This window comes from Gopherus flavomarginatus, chromosome 4 (assembly GCF_025201925.1).
Source record: "Gopherus flavomarginatus isolate rGopFla2 chromosome 4, rGopFla2.mat.asm, whole genome shotgun sequence".
NCBI classification, from domain to species: domain Eukaryota; kingdom Metazoa; phylum Chordata; order Testudines; family Testudinidae; genus Gopherus; species Gopherus flavomarginatus.
In genome coordinates this window covers 171992183-172005639 of record NC_066620.1, presented here as the reverse complement: position 1 = coordinate 172005639, position 13457 = coordinate 171992183, and the positions used below count along the sequence as shown (strand labels likewise).

At 45.7% G+C, this 13457-nt stretch overlaps 1 protein-coding gene across 1 annotated transcript in view; it reads left to right on the top strand.

Annotated features, from left to right (window-relative positions):
* The window catches only part of LOC127049646 (elongin-A-like), a 49267-nt gene extending 36436 nt beyond the window's left edge, over nucleotides 1–12831 (top strand). Inside the window, exons 8-11 of the mRNA XM_050950781.1 lie at nucleotides 6670–6850; nucleotides 7422–7545; nucleotides 12368–12501; nucleotides 12626–12831. Coding sequence (XP_050806738.1) covers nucleotides 6670–6850; nucleotides 7422–7545; nucleotides 12368–12501; nucleotides 12626–12687 — 501 coding nt within the window. The 3' untranslated portion in view covers nucleotides 12688–12831. The remainder of the gene's footprint in view (nucleotides 1–6669; nucleotides 6851–7421; nucleotides 7546–12367; nucleotides 12502–12625) is intronic.
* The last annotated feature ends 626 nt before the right edge of the window (nucleotides 12832–13457 follow it).

Here is a 13457-nt window from a genome sequence, read left to right as displayed (position 1 = left end):
TTTTATTACTCTTAGCTTGGAACCAGGCAGGGAATAAAGGTTCTTCTTCGAGTGATTGCTCATATCCATTCCAGTTAGGTGTGTGCGCCGCGTGTGCACATTCGTCGGAAAACTTTTACCCTAGCAACTCAGTGGGCTGGCAGGTCGCCCCCTAGAGTGGCGCCGTCATGGTGCTCAATATATACCCCTGCCGGCCCACCCGCTCCTCAGTTCCTTCTTACCGCCCATGTCGGTCGTTGGAACCGTGGAGCGCGGCTTAGCTGACCTCCACTTCCCTAGCTACTCGTAGTTCTCGTGTACATAATTATGCGTTTATAATCCTTTTTTATATATATATTTGTATAGTTATACATTTTTTCTTTGCTAACATAGTTAGTTTAGTAATAGTTAGCGGGGTTCAGGAAGTAGCCTCTTCCCCGCACCCGGTGCTGGAGCCCATGCACGGCTCACCGGGTTTTAAAATGGGCTCAGCCTGCCAGAAGCCGATGCCGACGCCGACGGGAGATCCACACGACTCCTGTTTGAAGTGCCTCGGGGAATCACACTTGACAGCTAAGTGCCCCATTTGCAAGGCTTTTAAGCCGAGAACAAAAAGGAGTGGGACTTTCACTTACCCCTCCACCTTTGGCACCGAGCGATGATCAAGCGGCTAGCAGAAGCGCCTCCTCGGCACTGGACCCCGCCGGTACTGGCAAGGCCTTTCGGCACCAGCCGTCGCCGGCATCAACTCGGCACCGCTCCCTCCCTCCAAGGTCGAGAGAGCCTACAATTCCTGCTGGTGCCTGACGGCTCCCCGGCACGTGCCGTGGTTGAGCCCCCTGCTCCTGCTGCTTCCGTGCCACCTGCATCGCAGCCAGAGAGCTCGTCTAAGTCGGATCGCCCGGCACCGACACCTGCGGAGGCACCGACGACGTCGGCATCGTTGATCCCGGTCCCACAAGGGCCGTCAAATCCGGTGCCTGACGGCTCCCCGGCACGCGCCGTAGTTGAGCTCTCTGCTCCTGCTGCTTCCATGCCAACTGCACCACAGCCAGAGAGCTCGTCTAAGTCAGATCACCCGGCACCAACACCTACCGAGGCTTTGACGACCTCGGTACCGTCGATCCCGGTCCCACGAGGGCCGTCGAATCTGGTGCCTGACAGCTCCCCAGTATGCACTGTGGTTGAGCCTGCTGTTCCCTCTACGTCGGACACATTACCAACAGCGAGGGATCTCATTGCCATGACAGTCAATGCTGCCTGACCCCGGCACCGCTGGTGTGGGTAATACAGTCTCTTCATTTGACCGTCCTCTGTCGGCACAGCAGAGCGGCACCATTCATGATCACGGTCCCGCAGACGCTCCAGATCCCGTCGGCACACCCGACACCACTTGCAGTCCCGGTGCTGTTTTCCTCCTCGGTACTGGTCCCACTCGCCGCACCGGTCGGTATCCCGTTCGCCGACCCGCTACTATCGGCACCGTTCCGACTCCCGGCACCGCGACAGGTACCGTGACTCCCGTAGCCTCTCCCCGAGCCTCGATCTCGGTCGACCTCCCGGCACCATTCTGGTTGCAGGTCTGGATCTCGTTCCAGGTACCGGTACGCCTCCTGGTGCCTGTCCCCGGTGCCGAGTTGGGCAAGGTCCGATAGAGTCAGACTCTGCCCATGCCTTTTTTTAGTACCTCCATGGCCATCCAGACATGCATCCGTGTCATCCCACGTGCGCAGATCTTATGCTCAGGCAACCTGAGGTGGAGGAGGTCCCTAGGTAGAGGACCCGGTATGGTGCCCTCTAAGGGGTACGACTACTCGTCTGTCCGTCCTCCTTTCTGCTCACTAGTCGTTCAGTCTGTTAAGGAGAGGGATTGGCATGGCCACCAGGCACCAGCCCCGAAACCGAAGGAGGCTCGGCGAATGAACCTACTTGGCCACCAGGTGTACTCTGCAGAGGCCCTGCAGCTCTGGGTAGCAAAGCAACCAGCCTTGCTTAGCTGCTATAATTATAGCACCTGGGTGACGGTAGTTTAGTTTAGGGAGTTTCTCCCTCAAAACTCCCGCCAAGAGTTCGCTGCCGTCTTGGAGGACGGGGGGGGGGGGGAAGGGTACCTAGAGCGTCCCTCCAGGCCTCGTTGGACGCAGCAGACTCAGCAGCCAGGACTCTGGCCTTTGGTGTTGCCATGAGGTGCATCTCATGGCTTCAGGTTTCAAACCTCTGGCTGGAGCTGCAGTATGCCATTCAGGACTTACCCTTTGTTGGTAAAGGCCTCTTCATGGCAAAGACAGCCCCAGGCTGCGAAGCCTGATGGACAATAGGGTCCTAACGCGCTCTCTCAGCATGCATATGCCAGCGACCAAACGCAGGCCTTTTTGTCCCCAGCCGCCATACTCTGTGCCTAACCAGAGACAGGACTTTGGCAAACGGCGAGGCCAAGGTCAAGGTCCCTCACAATTACCACTGGGACCAAAGACGAACCTCCCAAGGTGCGCCTGAGGGCGGTGTACCAGTCACAGGCCGGGATCCCAATCCCACTTTCTCCTGGCGTGGCCCCAGTTAATTTCAGATCGCTGGGTCCTGCGCACGGTGGAGCATGAGTACCACCTCTAATTTGTTCCAACCCTGTCCCCCTTCAGGGACCCCTCTCACGAGCAATTCCTCATACAAGATGTGCAGACGCCGACGGACGAAAGGGGCAAGGGGCAACTCCCGTTATGCCCTAGCCCCCCACTCGAACGGAGGTCTCAGACCTTCCTAGTCCTGCGCGGACTCAACCAGTTTAGTTAGGATAAGGTTGAAGTTCCGCATGGTATCCCTGGGAACCATTATCTCATCCTTGCCTCCTGGGGACTGCTATGCCGCCCTCGATATGATGGACGCGTACTTTCACATCGCCATCTTCCCTCCGCACTGGAGATATCTCCGCTTTCTAGCCAACCATCCATACTTCTGGTTTATGGTCCTGCTGTTTGGCCTTTCTACAGCCCCACAGATATTGTCCAAGTGTATGGCCGTAGTCACCGCCTACCTTCGCTGATGTCGGATATGCATTTTTTCCATATCTGGACGATTCGCTTATCCGAGGAGACTCCGAGACACAAACCACTCAGTACATGAGCATCGTCACGGTCTTATTCACAGGTCTAGGCCTGATGATTACTATAGAGCAATCCACTCTGGTTCCCACGCAGAGGTTGGACTTCCTAGGGGCTATCCTGGTCTCCGACCTAGCCGGAGCCTGCTTACCACAGCCGCAGCTTTAGGCGATGGCAACAATCATCCGAGGTCTGCAGACTTTCCCAACGACCTCGGCTCGCACTTTTCTCAGTCTCCTGGGTCGATGGCTGCCCGCAAGTTTGTAACCAAACACGCCAAGCTCCGCCTCCGTCCTCTCCAAGTCCGGCTCCCCTCGGCGTACTGCCCGGACAGGGAGCCAATGGTCATGGTAGTCACCGTTCCCTCGAGCACCTTAGGCTCCCTAGAGTGGTGGCTAACTCCCTCCCTGGTGTGGGCAGGGGTGCGGTTCCATCCGCCCCAGCCCTCACTGCCCCTGACGACGGACGCGTCATCTCTCTGCTCGAGTGTTCATGGTCACCTCCGAGCTTAAGGCCTTTGGTCTTCTCGGGAGCTGGCATTCCACATCAATGCCCCAAAAATGAGAGTAGTCCGTCTGGCGTGGCAGGGGTTCCAGCGGCAGCTGCGAGGCCGTGGTATCTCGGTGTTTACAGCCAACACAACGGCCATGTGCTTCATAAATAACCAGGGAGGGACATTGTCCTCCCCCTTTTGTCAGGAGGCCATCCATCTCTGGGACTTTTGCATGGCCCACTCGATGGAGCTGGTGGCGTCCTTTCTCCCAGGCGTTCGGAACGCCTTGGCGCTTTGACTCAGCAGGTCTTTCCTGTCTTACGAGTGGTCACTCTGCCCCATGTGAGGCGTTCTGTTTTCCAGAAGTGGAGATTTTTCCTCACATAGACCTGTTCACTCACCGCGAGAGCAGAAAATGCCAGATGTTCTGTTCCTTCCAAGGTCTCTCCTCGGGATCGATCTTGGACGCATTCCTGATGCCGTGGAGAAGCCAACTCCTTTATGCCTTCCCACTGTTCCCACTGGTTCATTAGGTCCTGCTCAGACTCCGCAGGGGCAGAGCGCGCATCATCATGATCACTCCAGCGTGGTCCAGGCAGCACTGATACACCACGTTGCTCGGCCTGTCAATAACCAATCCAATTACCTTGCCACCCCACCCAGACCTCATCACTCAGGGCCACGACAGGTTCGTCACCCGGACCTGCAGCCTCTTCGCCTCACGGTGTGGCTGCTGCATAACTGAGCCGGGGTGGCAGGAAGCCTTCCACCTGGTCATCGTACCTGGCCGAGTGGAAGCGTTTCTTCTACAGGTGCGATAAGCTCGATCTTGCTCCTACTGAGGTCTCGATCCCCTCTAGTTGGCCTACCTCTGGCCTTCAGCAGCAGGACCTGGCGGTATCATTGCTGAGGGTACACTTGGCAGCCATCTCTACCTTCCAGCCAGGCTAAGGTGGACGTTCTGTGTTCTCACACTCTATGGGTTCGAGGTCCCTCAAGGGCTTGGAGCGCTTGCACCCTCGGGTGCGCCGCCCAGCCCCAACCTGGGACCTCAAACTAGTTTTAACCAGACTTATGTCTCCCCCATTCGAGCCGTTAGCGACCGGCCCTCTGCTATACCTGTTTTGGACGACAGCTTTCCTCGTAGCTGTTACATCGGCCAGACGAGTCTCCGAGCTCAGAGCTCTTACGGTGGTTCCGCCGTACACTAGGTTTCACACAGACAAGGTGCAGTTACGACCACACCCGGCTTTCCTCCCTAAGGTGGTTTCGGCCTTTCATGTTACCCACAGCTCAACGCAATGGCGCAACAATTGCACTCCCTGGATGTCTGTAGAGCGCTCACATTTATATTGCGCTGACAGAACCATTTCGAAAGGTGCCCCAGCTCTGTCACGGTAGCAAACCAAAGGGAAGGCTTGCTTGTTTTCCTCTCAGAGGATCTCATCTTGGGTGATGGCGTACATCTGCACTTGTTATGATTTGGCTCATATTTCCCCAAGCCACATCACCGTGCATTCTACCAGGGCTCAGGCTTCATCTGCCGCCTTGCTGGCTTGTGTTCCTACCCACAAGATCTGTCGCGCAGCTCCATTGGTCCTCGGTCCATACCTTTGCTTCGCAGTATGCCCTGGTTCAACAGTCAAGAGATGCTGTAGCCTCTGGCGCAGCAGTTTTCATTCTGCCACATTTCACTCCGACCCCACCGCCTACGTAAGGCTTGGGATTCACCTAACTGGAATGGATATGAGCAATCACTCGAAGAAAAGACGGTTACTCACCTTTGTAACTGTTGTTCTTCGAGATGTGTTGCTCATATCCATTCCACACCCGCTCTCCTTCCCCACTGTCAGAGTAGCCGGCAAGAAGGAACTGAGGAGCGGATGGGCCGGCAGGGGTATATATCGAGCACCATGATGGCGCCACTCTAGGGGGCGACCTGCCAGCCCACTGAGTTGCTAGGGTAAAAGTTTTCCGACGAATGTGCACGCGCGGTGCGCACACCTAACTAGAATGGATATGAGCAACGCATCTCGAAGAAGAACAGTTACAAAGGTGAGTAACCGTCTTTTCTTCCCCTGGCTTCCTTATAGCTGTTAAAAGAGAATCTATACAGTCTACCCTAATCACCCATCACTGTGATTTCTTAGTTCTACTGTCATTGTCATGCCTCCTGGCTTCTTCACTGTATGTCAGGATCTGAAGCACCAAGGTTGTTACTAGGGGTGAATCAGGAAAGCAAGCATAGGACACACATTTACTTTTGCCCCTAAAATAAAAAAGGAAGGAGACACAACAGATTTCAAATACTATCATGTGTTCCAGCTATTTCAATTATCTACACGTCTACCCTGATATAACATGACCCGATGTAACACAAATTAGGATATAATGCATTAAAGCAGTGCTCCGGGGCGGGGCTGCACACTCCAGTGGATCAAAGGAAGTTCGATATGACGCGGTTTCACCTATAACATGGTAAGTTTTTTTTTTTTGGCTTTCGAGGACAGCGTTATATCAAGGTAGAGGTGTATGTATTCCCAAGAGAAAAATAGTTAAGGTTGCAGAATGAAGCACACATCAGGAAATATCAAAGGTAAACTTGCTGCAATAACCTCAACTCTGAAGCTCTTTCACCATGCACATATGTAGAAGAGGACAATTACATGATCTTATTTCTGAACTGCATTTCTGGATACTTAGTACTCTTGGAAAATCAAGCCACTCTTCTTTAGATGCCCAGCTTTAGGCACTCAAGTTTGAAAATTTTAGCTAATAACCATCTTTGTCTACAGTATAATGAAACAAACTTTAATCTAACCTGTGACCAATGGATACATTAGATGTTGCTGAATGTGGCTTGTTATGCTTTCTGAATGTTATGGCACATGGTGAGAAATGTTTACTAGAGTTTCTTTGGCTTGCTCCTCAGTCTTGAAGCAATGTAAACGGAGGATAACATTTTCAAAAGTGCCTGTGTGATTTAGGATCCTAAAATCTCTTTGAATATGTATAGGAGTTGGGTGCCTAAGTCCTATAGGTGCTCTTGAAAATGTTACCATAAGTCTTTAAGCATTGTTAATTACCTTTTTGCTTCAAAAGACATTTATAGAAGAGTCTGATCATTTGTGGAAGAAACATTGCCAAAGGGATTTTAAAAACGAACATCTCCTGGAATATGAGTCGTGGCGTGAAATGTATGTGCGGCTCTTCAGTCAGAGAGAAGAAAAACTAAAGACCCTCACAAAAAATATTATTTCAGCTCAGTCTGAAAAACCTAAAGGTAAATAAAATCTACAGGTAACTTTTCCTTTAACGCCCACCCACCCCCCTACATTTTCAAATTTTCAGAAATGCACTGTGTAGGATTTAGTGATTTTTATAATTTATTATTTTAGTATTTTATTTATTTTTTAAATTGCAGTTAATATGAATAAAAGCTCATCTCAGGGAGAGGTGATTGCTATTCCTTTGCCTTCAAATGCTTTTAAAGGTTGCACACAAGATTCATTCATGTAACTGATTCATGTTTACACCAAAATGTCTGATCTTGATGGTTTAGAGCTCAGGAGCCAAAGCTGTCCATTTCCTATATTGCACGGGCTATCATTGGGACCATCCCAGACATTGTCTCTGTGAAGAGTGTGCACATTCTGTAATATTACTTTGTCATTGTTCAGTTGGTACGTGATGTAAAATTTTATAAACCTGTCACTGTTTAACATTTTTCATTAAATGTTGGAAATCACATTGCCACGCTGTCATTGTTGAATCTTTAAAATGTTTTTTCTTTTCTTAGAAAGTTTTTTGATATTTAACTTCTAAAAATGCCCTTCCCCTTGTTTCTATATTAGGGCGACAAGTTAAACTGGCTTACATACATAGTGTAGCAAAACCACCGAGAAATGTTCGGCGGCAGCAAGAGATCTATGGGACAGCTGGACCTATTGTTCAGCTTCACCCCATCGAAAAGGGCAAGTAAGTACACTGTTAGTGCACTGTGATTTGAGATTAGATGACTTCATGCTGGCCATGTCAGTAAATGAATGTTACCAGCAAAACCTTTGTATGAAAGAATGCAGCTAAACTGTAACTATTGTGGTTTTTTGGGTTTTAGTTGAAATACTTTAAAAACATCGGAAATATAAACTTACGTTTTAGGAATTATTTGTCTGTAGTGTACCCCAACTTCATCTCTTTCCCTCAAACTCCAATACTGAGGTCACCCTTCCCTTAGCTGGAGAAGTGGGTCTGTTCTTTACAGATCACATTGGTGTTACCTGATATTCTACTTAGAGTCCAAACTTTCTTTTATGTTATGACCCTACATAATAATCACAAGTCATCTCCCGTTATGAATTTAACACAGCTGGCAGCTCTGGTCATGCTGGATCTCAGCAGCTGTTGATGCCCTTGACTATGAGTTGCTGTCTTGGTAGCTAAGGGAATGTCTGGAACTACCAATCAGTAGGGGTGGACCGTTTTCATCACTGAAGGAGTGGAAACATAGGATCCTTCAAAGATGACTGTCTGCAACTCTGCATCTTGCTTTGTGTGCTTTTTTATATTTCTGTTTCTGACCTGGATAGTGTTGTCAGATGGATGTCTGGGGCTACAAAATTGGAAGAGTTGCTGCTGGATAACGGTGGGCTTGCTTTATCTATCTTGGGCCTGGTCTATGCTGTGGGAGGAGGGAAATCAATCTAAGATACGCAACCTCCGCTATGAGAGTAGCGTAGCTGAAGCTGCGTATCTTAGATCAACTTAGAATCACTTACTTCACGTCCTCATGGTGTGGAATCGATGGCTGCCACTCCCCTATCATCTCCGCTTCCGCCTCTCACTGTGGTGGAGTTCCAGAGTCAACAGCAGAGCGATTGGGGATCGATTTTTATCACGTCTACACTAGACGTGATAAATCGATTCCCCGATAGATCAATCACTTCCTGCTGAACCGGTGGGTAGTGTAGACATACTCTTGAGCACTGAGATTTGCTCATATATAGTGAGTTAGATTACTAATCTTGGCACCACTTTTGACCATGCCCTCTACGGAAATCTCCTTTTGTCAGACTTGGATGAAAGTGTTCTTTCCTGTTGTGCAGTTTACACAATGTAGTCATTTATCCTGTTGCCTTACAGGAGAAACATGGGCCTTCTTGGCACAGTCTCAACTGCTACAGTTCCTTTTTAAGAGGATTTCTCTGTTGCTTGCAGTTCAGGGAACGCAGTAGCACATTTAATCACTGATTTGTGCAATCTGGAGTGTAGTGGAGTGTCTCTAACGCTATCTGCCTGTAAGTCTAAAAGCTGGAATGACTCAGCTTGCACTGTTGGTTTTAAATGTCTAATGCAGTAGGACTTGGCTATCTGAGATCTTCTTGAACTTTGTCCTGATGGCGGTCCACGCTCATGTGCCACCATTTTGTTAGGATCTCCTTTTTTGTCTTTGGTGTCCAGCTCTTCCTACTTCTGAAAAGCACATAATTCATTATTCAGTGCATACATTTAAATTTATAAAAGATGAGCAGCTTTTGATAGTGGCTGTCAATCAACCAATATATTTTAACTGGAAAAAAATTGAGTTGTCTTTCAATGTTCCTTATGTATCATTGCATTATATTTATAGGAAACCAGTGTTTTTGTCAATAGAAACATAATGGCCATACTGGGTCAGACCAGTCTGTCTAGTCCAGTATCCTGTCTTCCAACAGTGGCCAATGCCAGGTACTTCAGAGGGAATTAACAGAACAGGCAATCATCAAATGATCCTACTCGTAGCTTCTCGCAATCAGGGACACTCGGAGCATGGCTTTGTATCTCTGATCATCTTAGCTAATAGACATTGATGGACCTATTCTCCAGGCATTTGTCTAATTCTTTTCTGAACCTCGTTATAGTGTTGGCCTTCACAACATCCCTTAGCAACAAGTTCCACAGGTTGACTGTGCCTGGTGTGAAGAAGTACTTCCTTAAGTTTTTTGTTTTTAAACTTGCTGCCTATTAATTTCATTGGGTGACCTATGGTGGTTTGTGTAATGTGAAGGAGTAAATACACCAGTCCTTTCTCTACATCAGTCGTGATGTGTTAGACCTCTGTCATATCCCCTTTTAATCATCTCTTTTCCAAGCTGAAAAATCCCAGTCCTTTTACTCTCTCCTCTGATAGAAGCAGTTCCATACCCCTAATGGATTTTTGTTTCCCTTCTCTGCCCTTCTTTTTTTTGATGGGGTGACCAAAATTGCACACAGTACTCAAAGTATAGAGGTACCATGGATTTATATAGAGGCAATATATTTTATGTCTATCCTTTTCTCTAATGGTTTCTAACAACTCGCCTTTATTGACTGCTGCACATTGAGCAGATGTTTTCAGAGAACTATGTGCAATGACTCTAAGATCTTTCATGAGTGGTAACAACTAATTTAGATCCCATCATTTTATATGTATAGTTGGGATTATGTTTTCCAATGTGCATTACTTTGCATTTATCAACATTGAATTTCATCTGCCATTTTGTTGCCCAGTCACTCAGTTTTGTGAGATCCCTTTGTAGCTTTTCACAGTCCTCTTTGGACTTAACTATCTTGAGTAGTTTTGTATCGGCAAATTTTTGCCACATCACCGTTTACCCCTTTCTCCAGATCATTTATCAATCGTTGAACAATCTGAGTTCTGGTCCCAATATAGACTCCCACTATTTGCCTCTCTCCAGTCTGAAAACTAACCATTTATCCCTACCCTTTGTTTTCTCGTAACGAGTTACTGAATCATGAGAGGCCCTTCCCTCTTAAGCAAACTAAGCAGTCATGGGATAAAAGTTTTTGGGGAGGGACCTTGTCTGAAAGTCAAAGTACTAGATCCATTGGACTACCCTACTTCACATGTTTGACACCCCCCCCACCCCGCAAAGAATTCTAATGGACCAGTGAGACATGTTTTTCCCATTACAAAAGCTGTAATTGAGTCTTCCCCAACATATCATATTAATCTGAGATAATTCTGTACTTTACTATAATTTTGAACCAATTTGCCTGGTACTGAAGTCAGGCTTACTGGCCTGTCATTGCAATGATTACCTCTGGAACTGTTGTTGTTTTTTTTTTTTTTTAAATTGGCATCACGTTGGCTGTCCTCCAGTCATCTGGTACAGAAACTGATTTAAGTGATTAGGTTATATACCACAGTTACTAGTTATGAAATTGCAGATTTGAGTTCCTTCAGAACTTTTGGGTGAATATAGTCTGATCCTAGTGACTTACTATAGTTAAATTTATCTGTTTGTTCCAAAACCAACTATACTGATACCTCAATCTGGGACAGTTTCTCAGATTTGTCACCTAAAGAGTGGCTCAGGTGTGGGAATCCCCCTCGCATCCTCTGACGGTAATCCAAAGAATTCATTTAGCTTGTCTGCAATCACGTTATCTTCCTTGAATGCTCCTTTAACATCTTGATTATCCAGTGGCCGCATTGATTGTTTGGCAGGCTTCTTGCTTCTGATGTACTTAAAAGCAAATTGCAATTAATTTTTGGGTCTTTGGCTAGTTGCTCTTCAAATTCTTTTTTGGGCCTATGTAATTATACTTGATTTTCCAGAGCTTATGCTCCTTTCTGTTTTCCTCAGTAGGATTTAACTTCCAGTTTTTGTAAAGGATGCCTTTTTGCCTGTAACCACTTTTTACTTTTGTTTAGTGGTGGAGGCACATTTTTGGTTCTCTGTTTTATAATTTGGGATATACATTTAATTTTGAGCCTCTATTATGGCTTTTTTTGTTTTGTTTGTTTCTCTGCAGCTTGCAGGCATTTCACTCTTGTGCCTGTGCCTCTTAATTTCCATTTAACTAGCTTCCTCATTTTTGTGTAGTTCCTCTTTCTGAAGTTGAATGTTATTGCAGTGGGCTTCTTTGGTGTCTCCCCCACCATCAACAGATGTTAAATTTTAATTTATATTGTGGTTGCTATTACAAAGCAGTTTAGCTATATTTGCTTTTTGGACTAGATCCTTTTGCTGCACTTAAGACTAAATGAAGAATTGCTTCCCCCTTTCTGGATTCCAGGACTAGCTAACTGCTCCAAGAAGCAGTCATTTATGGTGTAAAACTTTTCTCTACTTCACATTTAGCAGTGACATATACCCAGTGAATATGGGGATAGTTGAAATACCCCATTATTTTTCAGGTTAAAACCAATATGTTGCTAGAAAGGATATAAAAATAGACACAATAATAAACACTGTTCTGTAGGTTGTCTAACATTTGAAACTGATTAAAGTTTAGTGCTGGTAAAAAGGTGGCACTAAAAGGGAAATCTTTTCATTTAGCATTGTGGACTGACCTTTTTAGCACATAGGGTTGCTTGTGTTCAGTTGCTTTTAACTAGGTACCCGCAAACCAAATTCAAAAAACTGTAAAAGCTAAATTGAAGCACTAGTTCTAAAGGACTTAATGACTAGCCATCTGACATGAACTGTGGTCACTGAACTGTGATTGGTTTTATCGTCTTTACTATTAACTTTCAGTAGAAAATAAATTTGGGTGAAAGAATGAAGTACTGATGAAACACATTCCTGTTTAAAATATGGACATCATCTAAAATATGGCCCTTATAATCTCTTGGAGACAAGGTGGGTCAGATTATTGTAAACAATATGATCTGATGACTTTTTTTCCTGAAACTTCTGTTTCATAATCTTAAGTGAATGTTTTTCTGAACAGGTCAGTGTTAATGACTTAAATCCCTGTGAGGTTTTTAACCTGAACTTTCTCCCCCTGCTCCCATTTTGGTTATTTTTGATAGAACTAAGACTCCAGAAAGCAGAGACCGAAATAACACCTCACCAAGCCGAAATGCAACTACTAGCAACGTAACAAATGGAAGCTCCAGCACTTACTCAAGTGGAGTGAGTCAGGATATAAAAAAAACGGTCAAAAGTAAGCAGTTGCAGAATAATTCCCCTGTACTATTTCTATTTGGTTGATAATATCGTTAATCATATTTGAGTTTGTGTTGAGTATTATACAACTATAATTCTAATTAAAATGTTTTCCTTTGAAGAAATTGCACCAATGATGAGAAAATCTTTGAAAGCATTCAAGAATAGAGTTGGACCACGGTAAAACAGGATCCTGCATGTCTGATTAAACTTATGTTAACATTTTGCGTATTTTACGCTATGTCTATGTAATATCAATTAGTGAATTGTGCATATAACCTGCATTCAGTTAACAAAGTACTCTCTTCAGTGAAATAAAGTGGCAGAATGCACATAGTGGTTTGTGATTTAGAATAAAATCTAAATCCTTGATTTCTCCCCCCTCCCCCGTTCGCTCCTTTGTATCCATGAACCAATTGACAAGTGAATTGAAACAAGGCAACTCCATAGGAGTCTAATAGTATCAGTAGTCTGTAGCCAAGAAAGTTCATGCAGATTTTCATAAATGATCCTTGTAGATTATGAAGATTTGTATATGAATTTCATTATTTTTCATCAGTGACTGATGTAGACCTTAAAATGTTTATCCTTTTTTTTCTATTTGTTTAAAACAAACTTAAGAAGACCAAATTCCATTATAGTCTTGAATGTTTCACAGTAAAATCTTTTGGTAGCCTCTAAACATCTCTTGGAAATGTGCAAGATTAGACTTGCATGAAACAGACAGTAAATGGGTAACTCGGAGGAAATGGTTAGCGCTGCTCTTTGCCCCAAAAAGTACTACTACAAATAACTTGCATTTTGATGTTGCATAGACACATGAAGAGTGTCCCAGCTATGGCTGGTAGAACACTTTATATCAGAAGTATCTTTGGAAAAAATGGAATTTTCTAAACTCTTCGTAAAATGTCTGCTTTTTCAGTGGAAAATTGCAACTGTCCAGTTTTTGGATGA